This window comes from Calonectris borealis, chromosome 3 (genome assembly GCF_964195595.1).
Source record: "Calonectris borealis chromosome 3, bCalBor7.hap1.2, whole genome shotgun sequence".
Taxonomy (NCBI): domain Eukaryota; kingdom Metazoa; phylum Chordata; class Aves; order Procellariiformes; family Procellariidae; genus Calonectris; species Calonectris borealis.
Genome location: NC_134314.1, coordinates 118,852,021 through 118,869,726, shown reverse-complemented (window position 1 = coordinate 118,869,726; position 17,706 = coordinate 118,852,021). Strand labels below are relative to the sequence as shown.

Sequence of the window (17,706 nt, the reverse complement as noted above, 5' to 3'; positions counted from 1 at the left end):
GAAAGAGGAGACTTGCGTATTTGGGATAAAGGGGGGGACCCCCCCCGCCCCCCTTCTGAGTCCAATATATGGAAATATGACCCCAGTTACGCAGTTGAGCTCCAGGAGCCCTCTGGCATTTTGCAGAGCAAGTATCAGTTGGTGCAGGGTGCAGAGTCATTTTAAGTTGTGCTTTCGGGGGGGTTGTTTTGTTTTAATGCTTTCAAACCCTCTCGAGAGGAGAGCAAAGAAAATCCTCGCTGGTTTTAGCCAATTATTTCCCCTGTTTATGTTTTCAGCAGCTTAGTTTTGTACCCATCTGCCCTCTCGCTATACCCCTTTCCAAAACCGGACAAGGATCCAGCACAGGAGCAGGGGCAGGGAGCCAAATTAACCCCACGCTCCTCCCAAGGCAATATCTCATAACCATGAAGGGATGACAGAAGACTTGAAATCCACTTGCTTTAACCTGAAAAAGTTGCTAGCCTGTAAAATATTCACACATAAACAAAACTTATAGAATTAAGCGCTGTAATACTATTTTTCTATCAGAATAACATCCTTGAAGCGACGGGGACTATTTTTCTCAGCTAGATGTGGATATAAAGTGCCTCCTTCAAATACCCGCCTCCAATAAATTCTTTTCTACAAATAACAGCTTTGCTAAATAGATTGCATATTGCTTATTACAAGTTTTCTTGTTTAAGAAATGGCATCAGATGATCAATAAAGCTTCAAAATCAAGATACATAATAGAAAAAAAACCTTTCACTTTTACTGTAAAGTCAACATGTTTCAGCTACGTCTTTTACTTTCTGCTCAGTCTCCCATTTCAGTAAGGTTTAACCTCTTAATGAAATTGTTTTAAAAGCAGTTAAAAATAATGCTTAAATTATGGGATTTACATGAAAGAAATCCTTGGCCCATTCATTTTTTTAAATCATGGCAATTTGTTTTTTAAAAGGTGTTTGAAGTCCTTGAATCTACCTCTTGGCACCATTAAAAAAAAAGTAGTTTATAATCCCCTAATGTGCTTAAATAAAGCCTTCAATAGTTTAAATTGTTATTAAACATCTTTTGGGATTATAATTTTATGGCTTTTTTTTTGCCTGATTAGATGATGAACGTGAAGATCATCAAATACTCATCATATAACAAACCAATTACATCATATAATCCCCAAAATGAGGTTTGAATCTTAACATTTTAAATTAAGCTGGATTTAAAGGATGCAGAGAATTCACAATGAGCAAACAAAACACTTGAAAAGACACCCCCCCCAAACACCCTTCTTCTAGTTTTAAACCAAAAGGTACCATTGCTGGGACAAAAGCATAGTATGGATTGAAGCAGAAACTAATCCTGTTGCCACAATCAAATTTACACAGATCTCGTCATAGGCAAGATCATTTTTTCCCTTCCCTTCCTCCAAGCTTTTCCCTTATTTTGCAACCCCTGCTGAGGGCTATACATTACAGTGAGGAGATCTGCTTGAAAAATGGTGGTGAGATATGATCCCCAAATGTTACGTGATCCAAGAAATAATAATAAAAAAAAAAACATAAAAAAAAAAAAAGAGGGCCTGCAAAATGTTGCTGTGCTGCAGCAGACCCTGAAATTATCCTTCCGGCAACCTTCTGGAGCCCAGCTCCAGCACAGGACTGGTCCGTCCCAGTCCCTCCTCGAGACCCTGCCATAGCATTCAATGTTCATCTGACGCCACAAATCTCCCTTCATTTTTGGCTCAACTTTTTGAACTTTGGGATGTCCTCACAGCTTCACCAAACTATTAGTAGCCTTATTTATTTATTTTTTTTTCCCAAATAGTAACAGGACATTCCTTCCACTTCAAATTTATAGCAAAATCCTAAAAATAGATCTCACAAACCTCAAAATTTACAGGCTGGTGTCATAATCTACCATCACAAATTTCAACAAGCTCCACAGCTATGTTTTGCCTAACTAACGGCCAATGTGGGCAGCTCTTCCAACCCAGACATTTAATCAAAATTAAGTCAGAATAGCAAATAGTTAAAGATAAATCCCGCAAAGTCCTAAGTGTAAGTCTGATCACTGCTTTTGCTATTGTTTTAGCTGATTTTTTTGTTGTTGTTATTATTCCGAGGGGAAGAAAAAAAAGGGCAATTTGGATGAATTTATCCCCCGAAGTGTTTCAGAGCATACTGCCTGCATCCGCAGAGGACAGCGCTTGCCTACCCTTTGGGCATACGTCAACTCAGTTCTGCACATCAGTCAAAATAATGGGGGGGGCTGCAGGATGACACCGAGTGGGAACTATTGCCCAACACTTCAACAACCGGAGAGGCTGTGGCCTTGCATTTGACTTTTTTCCTTCAATAAAGAAAAAAAGAATTTCCTCCTCCGTGAGAGACGAGAACTAAGGGACAAAACTTAGGAAATGAAGTCAGTACAAGGAGGAAGACTTAATACTCTTGGAGATGGAATAACTGCATAGAAGGAATTAAACCAGCCTATACACTTTTAAAAGATTATATTAGTCCAACATTTATTTTAAATCTCTCCAACCATTAATCATTAGTATGACAGACACAGCAATTACTGTCTATTTTGTTTAATTCCACGCCACTGATGTGTATTAATATTACAATTGTGAGAAAAAAAAAATTGCCTTTGAAAAGGAGGGCTCCCAAATAACACCCCAATTAGGAAGCACCAGCGGTCAAGGGGACGCTGGATTTCGTGCTTAACTGCTGCTCGTTTCTTCCCTGCCATTTTCTGGATGGGAAAGTGAAGGCAGGTTAAGCGCTGCGGGCAAAAGGGAGGTATCGCCTGCCCTGACATGTCCCCTGCCTGAACAGAACCACCTCCCTATCTCTCCTCACCTCCCACTTTAGGGAGGACCTCGTGTCCGCCCTAGGGAAGACCAAATTCACTACTAATAAATAAGTAAATAAATAAATGATGTGGGATCTCTAGTTTCCTCAGCTGACCACTCCTCAGGACGACCTCCCTCCCGCAGCGAGGAGCCCAGCTGGGGACACTGTCACGCCAGGGTGTAGGGTTATAAGAGCAGTCATGAGGCCCAGACACCCTCATAAACAAACTGGAGTCTTAATTCCTTCAGTCTTTCACCCCCCTACTCCTCAGCTCTGATTGCAGCCATGATTTGGGCCTGGGTTTTTTTGCAGAGAGGACAGCACCCCAAGCAGCTTGTCAAGAAGTTATATTGCTCTAGCGCTAACTGTAGTGTTGACTCTTCCCATGTTACCAACATGCTTGCCTGGAAGACATCTTCCTCTACACACAAGACCCACTGCTCTTCTGGATGCATGAGCTCTCTGGTGCCTTCTCACTCCAGCAAGAGCACTCCTAGCTGAAACACGTGCTTGGAAGAGTCTACAATGTTGTCCAGTCATGTTTTAATTTGGGGAAACTGTCCACAACCCCACCTAGAGTTGATTTGAATGGTTTGTCTCAAGGTCCTAGCTGGAGAAGGTTGGACTGGGTAAACCAATTCTGCTTTACTGAAGGGATCAGACAAGCCTGGAGCTACCATGATTCTGCCAGAAGAAGAGAAAGCTGCCCTGCAATAAATCTGCATCCTTCGTCTGGCTGGGCTGGATCTGCACAGGGGATGGTGGATTTTTGAAGGAAGCTTTAGCTCAGTGCTGCAAGGTTGCAGCTTCATTGCATAGGTCCTGGGGGGGGGGTTCTTTCTGTATTTGAGCCTTCCAGAAGAAGAGATGACCTTACAAGCAGATGTCCAGATGTTGTCTCCCAGGGGCAGCTACCAGCACTGCAGCAAGCTCCACAGGCACTCTCATCTTCTCTTTTGCCCACCATTACCGTACAGCAGAAGAGGGAAAAACCACTTGCACCCTACACCTAATCTAGACAAAACAGTGATAGGCTCCATTCTCTGCTCCTGAGACTGTCCTTGAAACCAGCTGCAGGGTCAGGCCAAGCCCATGTAGCTATGCTCGACACAGGGTGGCTCCTGCCACGAGGTCTTTCGGGAGTCACCCCTGCTGTCTTCTGCCATGTTCCCAGGAATGGGTTGGAGGGTGGTAGCTGGCCCAGGCTAAGAACATGCTGGAAACCGCTCAAGCAGTTTAACAGGATAGATCGTCACGTACCTGTGCCTGGGCCTGGGTGATGTTGAATTTACTAGCACAAACACAGCAACAGGCCATTTCCAGAAAAAAATAATAGTAAAATATACTACTTAATTCGTAATTCCTCAGCTGGGAATTACGGGGACTGACATGCAGTTGCCCAGTGTCCCCTGGTGTGCCTTGTCCTGATTGCAGAGCTTCCAGGGCATCTCCTCAAACCAGAACCTAAACCACCTGTGTTGGGCTGGCGTGAGCATCACTGCCGGCACAGCATCCCTGGACCGTTTTGGAGGAAGATGTCCTTAACCTCACATCTACCTGCAGAGAGACACCAGGTGTCAGCTCATCTTGGGTGAGGACCTAGAATTGGGGAGCCACCAAAACCAAAAGGGACCTCAGCCTTTGGAAGCGATGCGCTGAACACACCAGGGACAGGGCTAAGGAGCTGGCAAAGCTGGGGCACGGCTGACGTAGAGTCTGCCAGAGAGAGAGATTAACTTGGAGATATCCGAGGCCCTCTCCGGCCCTGGAGGAGTAGTGCTCCAGGTTCATTCATAGCAACCCAGGACCGCGCGGGACAGGATTCCCCGCCTGATCCCCGTGCTGACAAGAGTCACAGCAGATATCTGGTTTCTTGGCTCAGCGGGGGACGGAGGGGCGATGTGCGTGAGCGCTTCCTCCAATTTACGAGTATACCCTTGGCAGGGCTCCCACCGGGGCTGGGCAAGCTGGCCGGCTTCTGGTTTCACCCTGACCCTAACTACAGGCAGGGGAGAGAGTCAACCGCTGGGATTAGAGGCGAGAGCCGTTCTTCACTACCACCTGCAGATCCCCGGCACCCCTCGCCTGGCCCTCATCCTCCTGGCACAGAAAAGCTCAGACGGAAAACCTGGGGCCGAAGGCCCGCATTCCCACAGTGGATGAAAACACAGTGACAGATCACCACAATTTGATGAAAAAGGAGAATGGCATTAGAAACACTTTTCTAAATGCTAAGGCTAGAAGGTGTGGTACACAATATAAAGCCTTGAAAGAAGCTCCAGCATCCAGCTTAACCCTGCACACCTGTCCAGAGCTTTGATTTCTAATCCCAGGAATAAAAAAAATACAGGTAGCTGTGGCAACAGAAATAGCTGCGCATCCCCCCACCCCTTTATAACGTTAAATACAGGGGTAACTTACACTCTGGGAGTAAGAGCGTCTCAAAGAAAAAAATTATACTTTGCTATTAAACCAGATACATTCAGACCTTTCATCATGAAGCTTCTGATGATCTCTGACAAACATCTGAATAAGGTCTTTGTTTGCTTTTTGCTTTCTTTTTAATCTCCCCAATTATTTTCCGCGGTTCTCCGGAGCACAGAACCAGGGGCCGAACGCTGCTCTCTGCTCCGAAGCAGCGATTCCCACGTCAGCTAAGGGGAGCTGCAGCTGTGCGAGCAGCGGGGCAGGACAGGTCTCCGAGGTTATTAGTATAAGCTTAGTCACACTTTGCGGTGACGTCCTGTTAACAACTGCAACTCGAACCAAAAAAAAAAAAAAAATCTAAAAACAACACACACACAAAACCCCCCCCAAAACCATAAAAACATACGCTCCGTGCTCTTCCCCTGGCATCTAGCAAATGAGGCAACAACAACAACTCCGCTCGGAAAAGTTCCCTGAGCTGCCTGTCAGTAACATCATACGTATTTTTTGCTTTCTACGACTACTACAACTATGACATTTTCCATGTTTTATTTTGCATATGTGATCTAGAGTTCACTTACTGTTAGATGCTGGAACAGCCATGCCCTCATGATATTTGTGGCTACTTTGGGAAAGATGCCACGCTTTTTATGTCGCTTTTTGTCCTTATCTGGATCATCATCATCACCTGTGCTGGGGGAAGCTACACTGTTGTCCAAGCCGTCACCTGTAAATATAGTGAATCAAATTTTGACTTATGCTACCTTTATATACTTCAGCCGAAGCCTGGCTTTGGGTATAAACTGCATGAATATTTAAATGAGGTATAAATTCTTTAACACCGTAATTCACCAGGGGTTGAGGGGATGGGGGGAAAGAGACATGGGGAGAGGGAGGGTCTCAGGACTGTGTCGGCCCCGTTTTGGTTTATCCTGAAGGACAGTGCCACCATTTCTGCCACTGGATTCAGCATCGGAACCCAAAACAAAAAGCGCTTAAAAAAAAGAAAAAAATAAACAAAAATTTTTGCAAGCATCCAGCTTGCCAAGGTGGAAACGGTACCTTTTCTTCACACTAGGTCACTTTCCAAAAATTCATCCCAATCAGCTACTTTGGCTGAGATGGCAATTAGGAAAGTATCGATGGTGTCCCATCCCCATGATGTGTGTGAAGCTGGGTGCCCTGTCCCGCTCTGGGATGCGAAAAGTGGGGTGAATGCAGCTCTCCTGCAACATCATATTCTCTCCCCAAATTCAGAAATAACCAGAGGATTGGGGCAATCGCTTATGTTAAGTCTTTTACAGATGTTCAACTTCCCCTGACTTTTTGATGGGAGGTAGGTAGCTAACTGGCCTCCCCTCTTCCCAGCCCCAGCCTAAAGAAATTCATACTGGGATAAGTAGGTACCAATTTGCCATACACCGCAGGAATTAACACCCTGCTTTGTGCCAGTGTGCCATATCCGTAATAGGTGTCTGTTCCCGTTAAACAACAACTGATCCAGAATGAATTTCCTTAATGCAGAGAAGGTCTCGGACAGTTCTCATCACATTAGCAACATATCTACGGTAGGACGTAACTGCGTAGCAGCCAACTTGGGTCTCGGCTGACGGGCTACCCATCAAAGGAAAACAAAAGTTGCAGTGCCCGGCCAGTCTGCATGCAATTTTTGTTTCAAAGCCTGAAAGCAGTTTATAAACAAGTCCACATAGCAAATCAATCTTTTCATTTTCTGCATGTGGATTGAACAGTATATCCTGGCATCCGAGGACACTGTATTTGTAGCAACATGGAGTTGTGATGTTATTAGGCAAGTGTTTTTTCCACCCCCAGGCAAGAACGATCAAGAAAGTCATCTGAATTGGGCTGAATCAAAACTCTCTCTGTTAGGAATAAAAATTAAAAATAAATTAAAAAAAAAAAAAGGGATGTAGCCTGTCAAAATTATGATTTGTTAAACAGCTTTCAGCACAAAAAAAAAAAAGTTATTATTAGTACTATATTTTTAGTACCTTACTGAGCGTGGCAAATTTATAATTGTCCTTATGACTTGGCGTGTGTCTTTAATGAAACGGTAACCTTGGGTAGTTATAGAAACAAACAAGATTTTTATGAAGAAATCAGATATCCGACAAATTCTTTGAAAGCCCAGTATGTAAAAAAGGGCTTTTATACAGAGAAGCAATTCACCATATAAAATAATAATTCATAAAAGAAACATGAGCAAAGGAAACAACTCAACAGCATTTAAAATTCCACGGGCTAATCCACTTTCTGTCTACGAGAGGCAAACAAGGAAAAGAAAAGTATTACGCATTCATTGATTAAAAATGAAAAGCTTCTAACCTAATGACACTGCCTTTCACCACCTCCCTGCAACCGTCCACCCACCCTCTCCCCCCGCCCCCCGTTTTTTTAAAATACACTCTCTCCTCATTTCAAACCCCCTTCAGATTAATTTAGCAGGCATTGCCTCATGCCTGACGGGAGGAGGACTCATTGATAATTTATGGAAATATCTACTATAATCCAAGGGAGATGACTTTTTTTCCCAGCTTTGTGCATCAATAGATAATCAAGGCCTTCAAGCAGCCTTAGCTTCCCATTACCTCGGGCAAGAGAATTCCTGAAAGCATGCCTCCGGGGCACCTGAATTATATCCTCCATTAGGGGAGGAAAAGCTTTCTGCATTCCACCTATAACACTCCCCAGAACCTTTCCTGTTTATTTCTGCTGTATGAAAGCAGAAGCATTAGGAACAGGATTTTTTAAGTGAAGACTTATGTAGATACAATGGAGAAACCTTTCAAGCGCGAGCCAGATCACCTCCTTCAATCCCTGGCGGTGACCTATCCCAAATAAAAGGTTTCTGTTACATCATTAGCTCAAGCCAAAAACAGCCTTGGCTTAATGCACAGTTTGTTCTTCCTACTGTTTTTAGGCAAATACTGCTACTTTACTCCCATCTGGGAGGGAAATTACACTGCTGGGCTGTAATCTAAGACAAGATTTTCATTGGAAGCAAATGCTTTCAATCCAGTGTAAATACTGGTGCATGTTCAGAAAAGCCTAAAACAATAAACCCTGGCCCCGTCCAACACAAGTTAGAGAAAGTGAAAGGCAGGGAGAGGATAAGAAAGCACCCGGCTATCCTACCAGCAAATGCTTCAGTTGATTTTTATAAATTGTTTAACCTCTTCCACTTTTTTTAAATGGAAAATTGATCCCGTAAAGACTGAAACCACAGAGAGAAGTCTAAATGGTCAATTGTGGATTTTAGTATTTCCATCTACTTTGCAACTCGATACACTCACCTCTGTGAGGTCTCCAGAGATTCCCTCCCCCCCCCCCCAGCTTTTTTTCCCCCCTTCTTTTCCTCTTTTTAAAGATCACTAAACAAACTTGAAGCACCACTGACCAGCCACACGGTAGCAGCTACGAACCGCATTTGTAAAATGTCAGCGGCGACTCCGTTCCTGAAGTTGACTTCTCCTGCCGCCAAATGAAGGCGAACTGAAAAGGTGGAAATAATCATAGAAATGATGCTAGTCCATAAACAAGCTTACAGCCTCATTAGTATAGCGGGAGGCTCCGCTGGGTGATTTATGCTTGTTTTGCTGATGCCATGAGGAAATGCCATAGGGCAACTTTAGTCAGCTGCTAATGGTTTCTGACAGCTTCTTAGCAACTAGTGCAAGCAACGCCGTGGCGTTTGCTAGTGACAGAAACCGAAAATGTCATATTATCTGCCCATGTGTCACGAAGTCCATGTGGCAATTAACTAGTAGGCCAGTGACTGAGGGGCCAGAGGCTCTTCAAAATGGCCTGTGGCTATTCGGGGGCCAGAGCAGGCGCGCCGCTCGCGTTTACCCTGCACATATGCACGGCCGTATGCACGAGCCGCATCACGCTCCCTCCGCCTCGGCCGCCGATGAGTTTGGTCCATGCGGATCCTTTGTCCGTGGAGAAACTCCGGCTCGCTTTCTCTTTAGGCACGGCGTGACATTATCAGGGGAATTGCAAGTAATCTGTCTTGATATGATGGTTGGAAATGGCACTTTAATTGGCAATACCTGATTCTCTGGTTTTGAGCTCTGGATCCGAAGGTGCTAGCTGTTTTTCTGCTCGCTCGCAAATTAGTCTAAAAGGATTTAAGATCACTGAAGCAGACTCATTGCCTGTCAAATTGCTGGGAGCGCAGCGACTCTGCACAGCAACTAGACGCTATTTAAAAAAAAATCCCGGAGCCTGTAAGGAGCAGGAGGAGAGCCCGGGCTCCGCGCGCCCGTTCCCCAGCGAGCAAAACCAGGCGCTATACGTCAAACTGTCAAACCTTTCAGCGTGGCCGTTTGCCCTTTCAAATAATATTTAAGAATTGTTTTTACACAATTTTTTATAGGCCATGGTCTAGTGAAAGAGGCCAACCAACAAAGAAAGGAATTTGTACTACAATTCGTCCGTGGACGATTTCTTGCCAGACCTGGGCCGGTCCCCATGGAGCGAGGCAGGTGACCTGTGGCAGCTCCCCGGCTGTCGGGGAGCTCCGATTTCAAACGCCCTCGACTCCGGCGTCCCAGAGTTGCCTATTTAAGCACACCCAGGCATTTAGGCCGCGCTATCTTGTTCCTTTCAAGAAAGGATAAAGCGGCATTTATCGTATTCAGCCCTGCTGAATGGGTCAGGCCGGCCGCGCCAGCGGGGGCTGCTCTCACTGCATCCCCTTCCCCGCCGCCATCGCCTCCTACGACTTCCCTTCCCCTCCCAAAAATCGGAGGCAGAAGCAGCAAAGGGCAACCGGGTTTACAGCGGCTCCTCGAGTGGGTAATGCTCTCTTTGTCCTGGGTGATCTGTTATAAACCTTTGTTGGCAAAATAGGTGCAACTGGAGAGCAAGTTGGCGCACGCGCTCGCCTTCAGCAGCAGTGGCCGTTGCAGGAATTAGGTGGCAATTCAAAGCCTCCTCCCTCGCTTCCACACCCAACCGAAATGAAACGTCATCGCCCTGCAATGTTGGAAAGGCATAGCTAGGCAACTTTCAGCCACCCAGCTCCTAAATCCATCCTCAGACCTTTAACATAGAAGTTGCCCAGATACGACATAAATAGTCCCAATCTCAAGTCGGGGATGTTCCAGAAAGGTTGGAAACTCAGATGTCCTAAAAACCCTGGCCCTTCGCTCGACTAGAAAATCCATGCCTTTGCGTGTAGCTCTTTAGACTAACATCCCCGAATGATTTTAAGTGACTAGAAATCTCAATAGCGAAGTGCCAAATATAGTTTTACTAGAAGTATCTTCACCAGACACAACAGGTTATTTGTCACTGCACGTAGTCCTGTCCTAGGATCAAATCTGTATTTGGAGCACAAATATTTTTACATCAAAGCAAAACATACTATTCCTAAAAAGCCTGCTTCCCACACCTCTGTCACGAGATTTGAGAGAGATTTGGGGGTCCACTGTTCAATTTGTGAGAGGAGGGCACCGGCTTTGCTGAGGTCCATCAAACCACACGATGAACACCATCTTCCACAGCTTTTACAATCCACCTTTAGATAAACATCCAAATCCACTGCTTTAAGGCGTTCACAGAAGAAAATGTAAAAGGCGTACCCAGAAGCCCTGGAAAAGACCCAGAGCAACTTTTAAGTGGACTGGATGTCTCCATTAACAGGGGACTACATCAGTGTCCTCTAAAAGACTCAACACTCCCTAAGTTGAACTTAATTTTTATGTCTCCAAATCTCTCCTGTTAAAAGCAGCTTCTGCCTCCTAGAAGAATTTTACGGTTTGCACTTACTTTTGCATTTAATAAGCTAATATAATTTAAATATGCGCTGTGTTTGGACAAGAACTATTGACTTCTGTACTAGACTTACAATGTTTTCGGTGCTCTGAACTGAAACACCTAACGTGATGCCCCAAAGTTTGCGGGCTTTTCAGTAATGTGATTTTTAATTTTTTTAAAATTCTATCCTAATTTTTTTAAAAGCATTTAGATACGAGTTCCTCAAATTCCTGCTTCTGCTAACATGAGAAATCCTACATTATCTAAGCCAAATATTTAACTGTTCACTGTCCATCCACAGCTCTGTTGGTTCCTTTCTCTTTTAACCCCTCCAAGAACCCAAATCTCTTAAGTAACCTTTCCAGGTAACTGGAAAGCAGGATTCATTAGTAACTTCAAGCAACATACTAGAGAGATTTTAAGTGGCAAAATTACTTCCTTTAAGCTTTCTTCAGTGCTCTGTGCTAATTTAGAGTAACTATAATAATTTCCACACCTTTACCTATGTTATCCCTCACAGAAACACATCTCCAGTTTGCTGGATACCCACACATCCCCCATGCTGACTTTTTGCAGAGCAAAACCAGGCCTATGTGTGAAACGTAATTTTCCTGTAAGGTACAAAATTACGAACTCTCAAAAAGCAGGTCCAAGGATGCAACAAGTTTTTCTGTAAAACAACAGCAAGAAAGAAGGAATCTGCCGCAACCTACTGTTGACAGGACTTAAACCAAGAATCGCCATTTCAGACCACCAGCCTTGAATGGACTTGGGCAATCAAAGAAGAACATGGAGGTTTTGGGGGTTTTAAAATTTGTTTCTGACACAACCAGCTCCAACTCAGCTAAGGAATGTGGCGAGCGAAAGTCATACCCAAATGACTCTGACCTGAGTCAGGGTGGCTAATATTCAAGTCCACAAGTATAGGAGGACAAGGTCACTACTCGGAAACTATCGTTCCTCCTTACAGCAAGGTGGGGAAGGAGGCAAGCTGAGCACAGGGGGTTGAGCGCTCAGATACGCCAGGAGAGAACTGGAAGGCACTGGCACAGTCTGGGGATGCAGGCCCAGCTGGTAATCCAAGTTGTACCTATTCGTTGAGGAGAACTAGAAGTTTTGACACGAAAAGGCCCATCGGTTTAGAAGATTTTCCAAAAATACATTATTTTAAAATTCACACGCGTATACGCACATACATATTGCACATGTGACATTAGCCCACCGTGACTGCTCTCGACCTGCCCAAGCGCGGCACATGAGCTGGCGATGGGGCTACAAGCAGAACGGTACTTCAGAAAGCTTAAAGTCACTGTGCAATTTCTTAATTGGGAAAAACATTTTCTATTAGTTTGGATCCACGATTAGTCAGATGCGATGGAAGCACCCACGCCAGGAGTTCCTGAGGTCAATGAAAATCCTCTCAGCACATTGAATGGCCTACAGAACAGCCCCAAAAATGATTTACAACGATGATGTAGGTCTGCTTGTGAATTTGAAGCATGGTGTTGACGAGGGACCGACTTTTTTTTTTTTATTATTTCTTAAGGAAAAAGCCTTCTCAAATATACTTAATAGAAAGTTAATGAGGAACAACAAGGTTGAAAATGAGCATTAGCAAGGAGCAAATACCATGTCTTTGGGTTTGCACGCATCTCTTAAGGAGATGCGGTGCATGTTTCATGCAAGGATTCAGACCATGACATAAACAGTAAGAGGTTGTCAGTCACAGACAGTATCCATATTTACAAGATACTAAAGGAAACAGTTGCAAAAATTTCCTACACAAATATTCATAGATGGAGTAACCCGGACAAGTAGAAATTACACTCTGGCATTTGACAAATTTTCAAAGTTTTTTTCTTGAATCACTGTACTTTGTTCTTTAGAGACAGGAGCACCTTTTTCTAGTAACTCGATCTTCCTTTTTGACTTGAATTCCCTTCAGGCAAGCAACGAGCAAATTAGCTGTCTATGCAAAGAGTAAAACCAGCATTGATAAACAGGGGGGAAAACCCCACAGATTTTACTAATTTTCATTTGTTCAGCAGCTTTTTATAGCTGAAACGAAGGAAACCTCTTCTCCCGCACAACATAGCACTTCTTAATGGGGTTCAGAAAACTCCGCTATTATGGGTATGTTGTGCGATATTTCTGGAGCTGTGCATCTATGCGCCGAATGAAATATTATGAAGAAAGCAATTCATTGTATGGGAAGCAAACTACTTTCTGCTGCCAGCAACCGAAGTTTACTTTGAGCAATTGGAAGCAAATACCCTACAGAAAAGTATCTGGTTAAACAGAAAAACATCCTGCTTTAACCAAGAACGGTAAAAAGCTTAAACAGGTTTGAGATTTTTCCCCTAGCCTAAAAGCCAGCATGACCACTCTACCTCTTCTTGGGAAAAGCTGTTTTTCAGTCATTCTCTCATTTTGTTGAAATACAGGTCTTTTTTTGAAACCTATTCCCTCCAACCTCCGCTGGAGAGCTGGCCCTCCCAGCTATGGGTCCCACCAGGTGGTTCTCCATGAGCAGTCAACCGCATACGGCTGAGACACAGGTAAATCCACCGCTGGATTCGGTCGGTCTTACTCCCTTGCAAAGCAGGAGCACAAGCAGCAGCAGGAGGAGCACAGGACTGCCCTGCCATGGGGAAAATATGCCCAACTAATACCCCAAATGGCCACGAGGTCAACTGTAAATCTCTATAGCTCCTTAACAACTGGCTCTATCTTTGTGTTTATCCAGCTCCTTGGATAAACACTCTTGGGCTGAGCACAAGCAGCTATAAGAGGCTCAAAGCAAAGATCAGAAGCATATTACGTATAAACTAAGGGACGCATTATCTGTAGAAACAGTTTATTACAGTGGAGCATTTAAGTAGGCTTCCTTCCCTAAATACAGCTAAACTGCCCCGGGCCCTGCCTGCATGCCTGCAGAGGAGGTGATGCTGTAGATTGCATGTTGTACAACAGAAAATACGTGCCAAAATCTTGACACTGTCCAAACCATTCAAAATTAGGTTCTTCTGTTGAAAAAAAGCTTAAAAAAAAAAAAATTCATTGTTGGGCAAGACAAACCAAAACGCTTGGGATTGCTGAACCAAACTAAAGCATTTTATTTTGGGCCAGTTCAAGACCAACTGATGCTGGCCCAAGCTGCAGTGTGCCCTGCAGAAACTAGAGTTCAGACGTTGTTTGCCCCAAATCCTCTTCTGCAGGCCTGGATCCCGTATGTCACAGGAGTCATATAACCATAAGGAACGACAGAGAATTAGTCTAGCTGTGGCTCAGGCAAGTCAGGATTCATGACTTACCAAGTCCACATGAGATATTTCCAATTGGAAGTTCCCATGGTGGAACTGTGGTTTGTGAAAAAGTTCTTGCTCATATGCAATGTACTTTCTTCTATTCCTGTCACCCATTTTAAAGTAATATCAAAACCAATAAATTATTACTCTCCCTGTCCTTAGTCCATCAGTAACATCTGACAATGAAAACCAAGACACGATTGAAAGAAAACTAACATTAAACTTCACTTTGCCTGCCATGGTGGCACCACATACTCTATTTCCCCACATACATTGGTCACTTTGCAACTGGAAAAGGCAGAATTAAAAGCGATGAGAATAAAATGCCCCCACCTCATCTACCTTTCCTCTTTTGACAGTAACAACGTCTCAGCTGCCATTGCCGATGCTTCAGAAAACATCCATCATCTCATACAACCTTATAAAGATCCACTTGCTGCAGCAGATCATAGCCACTGAACCCTCTTGACTGGGCAGTTAGCGAAAAGACGCCTGGCTTTGAACTTAAGGCACAAATTAATTACTTCTTCCTAAAACAAGAGGAAGACAATTTTGATTTGTTATGGACGGTTAATCCACAAACCCTTCTGAGGCAGCCTGGTGGTTCCCAATGCAGGACTCTGTATCTCACAGCTATGGAAAGGAGGGTGGAGAAGAGGGCTGGCTGCGTCCACCTAGAAGAACCGTTTCCACAAAGTGTCTTTGAGGTCCGATGGAAATTAGATACCTGTGTGGTGGCCTAAACTACTGGGCAGAGGGGGGCAGAACGACAGGGGCTTGGGAATCTTCCAGTACCTGGGCTCCACATGAACAGGGCAGGAGTTGGACCCAAAACACTTATCCTTCTCTTTTCTAAGCCAATGTTAGAAATATTTGCAATCATGACTGAATGGATGCCATTTAGACTGCACCATGAGTTTCCTCCCCTCACCCTGCCCTAGCGCTGCCTGGGATGCTCAGAAAAAGCCTGCTTCGCCCTCCAAAGACAAAACCTTATGTTACCATGCACGTAACCAGCTCCGGAAAAAACACCTTAATTATAAAATAAGCCACCCTTTGTCAGACCTTTTAAGGGAAGGGGGTAGACAGAATTAATGATGTTTTTCTTATGCTGTCCTCACTGCTCCTGGCTGCCCGGTGCCCTAAATCCACCGCTCTTGTTCTTCCAGCAAAAGCGAGTTGCTCTGGAGGGCCCATGACAATAGCGGGCGGCTGCTCCTCGGGAAGGAGGTGCAGAAGCCAAAAGGAGATAAGTAGATTTGACAGAGCCAAGCTCACACAAAATTTTCTTCCACTTGACTCTCCCTCTCCAACACAAAAGGCAAATCTGCTCTGATGAGGTGGCGCTTAAACAAGGCCACAATGGGAAAAACAAACCTGAAGTCGGGCTTTAGAGCGAAGGCGCGGTAGCATCGGCTCCGGCGGCTAGCGGGCAAGCAGGCCACTGCCGCTCGCACGGCTCCCGCTGCCCGCCGCTTAGCACGGTGAGCGGGACAGGGGTCTTTCTGAAATCATCTCCCACCGCCTTGCCTGCAGCTCACATGGGCAGCACCCGGTAGAGTGCACTAGAGACGGAGGGCACCCATGGGTGTCATTCTGCACTACCGAAGCACAACCGCTAGCGGTAGCCGGGGTAAACCTCGCTCGGGCTAATCTACACAAACTGGGTTAGAAAGCCCCCATTTGGGTAGGGCGCAGCAGCGGTTGCTGGAGAAGAGGGCTGCTCGCTCTGCCCACACTTCCCGTGCTCTACACGGTGGGGAGGAATCAAGCAATGACCGCCGTGGTGCTTAGGCCACTAATTCCCCTTCTGCCTCAAACGCTTCCCCCCAAAAAGTGGAATCTACTTTCCCACCTCCGCTAACACCCCTTGGGTGCAGGGAGGTGGGGTGGCACCGTGGACAGGTCGGGATACAACCCTTGCAGATCCAAGCAGCTGGCGTGAATCCAGACCCCATGGCAGAGCCTGAAAACTCAAGAGGACTCTCCAATATATTGGTGGAATAACGGTGATGGGGAGGTGGTCTTGACCCTGCTCCTCGTGGTCAGGCACTGGCCACCAGCCTCAGCACCGAAGCTGAGCTCCCTTCAAGGTCCACCCCAGGGGCATGCAGGCACCGACAGCCCTTTCAGACACTTCAGTCCTACTAAGTTTGCACGGCCCCTTCGGCTCCAGCTTAATGTATTCATGTCACTGCTATGTTTTTTGGTTTCCTACGACTTTCTGTCACAGCTTCTGGTGTTTTGCTGTTTGTTTTACAGTGCAGTTATAGGTTAGGGTGGCTTTTTTCCCCAAATTAAAACGAACAAACAACAAACCCAAATGCAAATCATCCAGGAACAAACAGATGTCAGAGAGTCCAAACCATGCAGTGAAGGTGAAAGCAAAGTCAGATCAATGCTGGATACTTATAAACTTCCCCTGAGTATCACCTACAGGTGCACGCGCGCCTTATTTTCACCTCCATCTTCCATCACTCATATTCCTAGACATCAGCTACCCGGGATTACCTTGAATAGGCAAACTGATGGGAGGAAAGGGAAAAACTGCTGGTGTGCTCCAGAAATTTGAGTATTATTTATGTCACTACATTTAGTGGCATCAAAGTTGGGAAACCACTGCGAGAGGGATGAGGGATGGGAAGGAGGTAACTCGGTCATTTCCAGTTCATCTCTCTTTGACTCCATTCCTTCGCAATAAGAGTGCTTAACCAGAATCCCATAGAAAGCTCTGTGGGATAGCAAAAAGCCATCCAGTGTCTTAAAAAAAAAAAAAAAAATTCAAACGTCCTCCAAAAAGCAAGCCAAAAAGATTTCTGGTGTTTCTTTTTCAATTCACCCCATTTGTTATTATCCCTAATAGCAAGAGTAGTAGACATGGGTAGAAAGAAAAAACTACATGTTTTTAGTAATTTGTACTTTAAATGACATGAATGAGTAACCAAGGAAGTTAAAGAAAACCTCAGGTTCTGTCAAGCTAAAAACCACAGGCATCGGCTTCCCCTGGGCAGGTATAGACCACATGGAAGAATAATCTTGCTTTTCTGCTGAAGCAACCTCATCCTTGTTGAAAGGGCTGAGGACCTTGTCTCGTCCCTTCCACCCACCGGTGATGGAAGAGGACACTCATCTGCCCAGCTCACCACTTGATCTGTCTCCAGCTTCACCTTCAAAATGGTTCTGCCAAATATCCCGTTGCTCAGATGGTACCCTCTCAGCTGAGATCACCAAGGAATATACTTCTACTGCGTAGCCCTTGCCCCAACTTTTAAGACGTGCTTCTCAACTGATGTGTGAGGACACACCACGCGCACGCAGACAGCCAGCGCTGCTCCTGGTTAAACACCAGC

General features: G+C 45.1%; 1 protein-coding gene across 6 annotated transcripts in view; it reads right to left on the bottom strand.

Moving 5' to 3' along the window:
* MEIS1 (Meis homeobox 1) overlaps positions 1 to 17,706 on the bottom strand; it is a 109,758-nt gene that overhangs the window by 46,599 nt on the left and 45,453 nt on the right. For all 6 annotated transcript variants that reach the window (XM_075147647.1, XM_075147649.1, XM_075147646.1 and 3 more), the window contains exon 8: positions 5,846 to 5,991. In XM_075147647.1, coding sequence (XP_075003748.1) covers positions 5,846 to 5,991 — 146 coding nt within the window. The remainder of the gene's footprint in view (positions 1 to 5,845; positions 5,992 to 17,706) is intronic.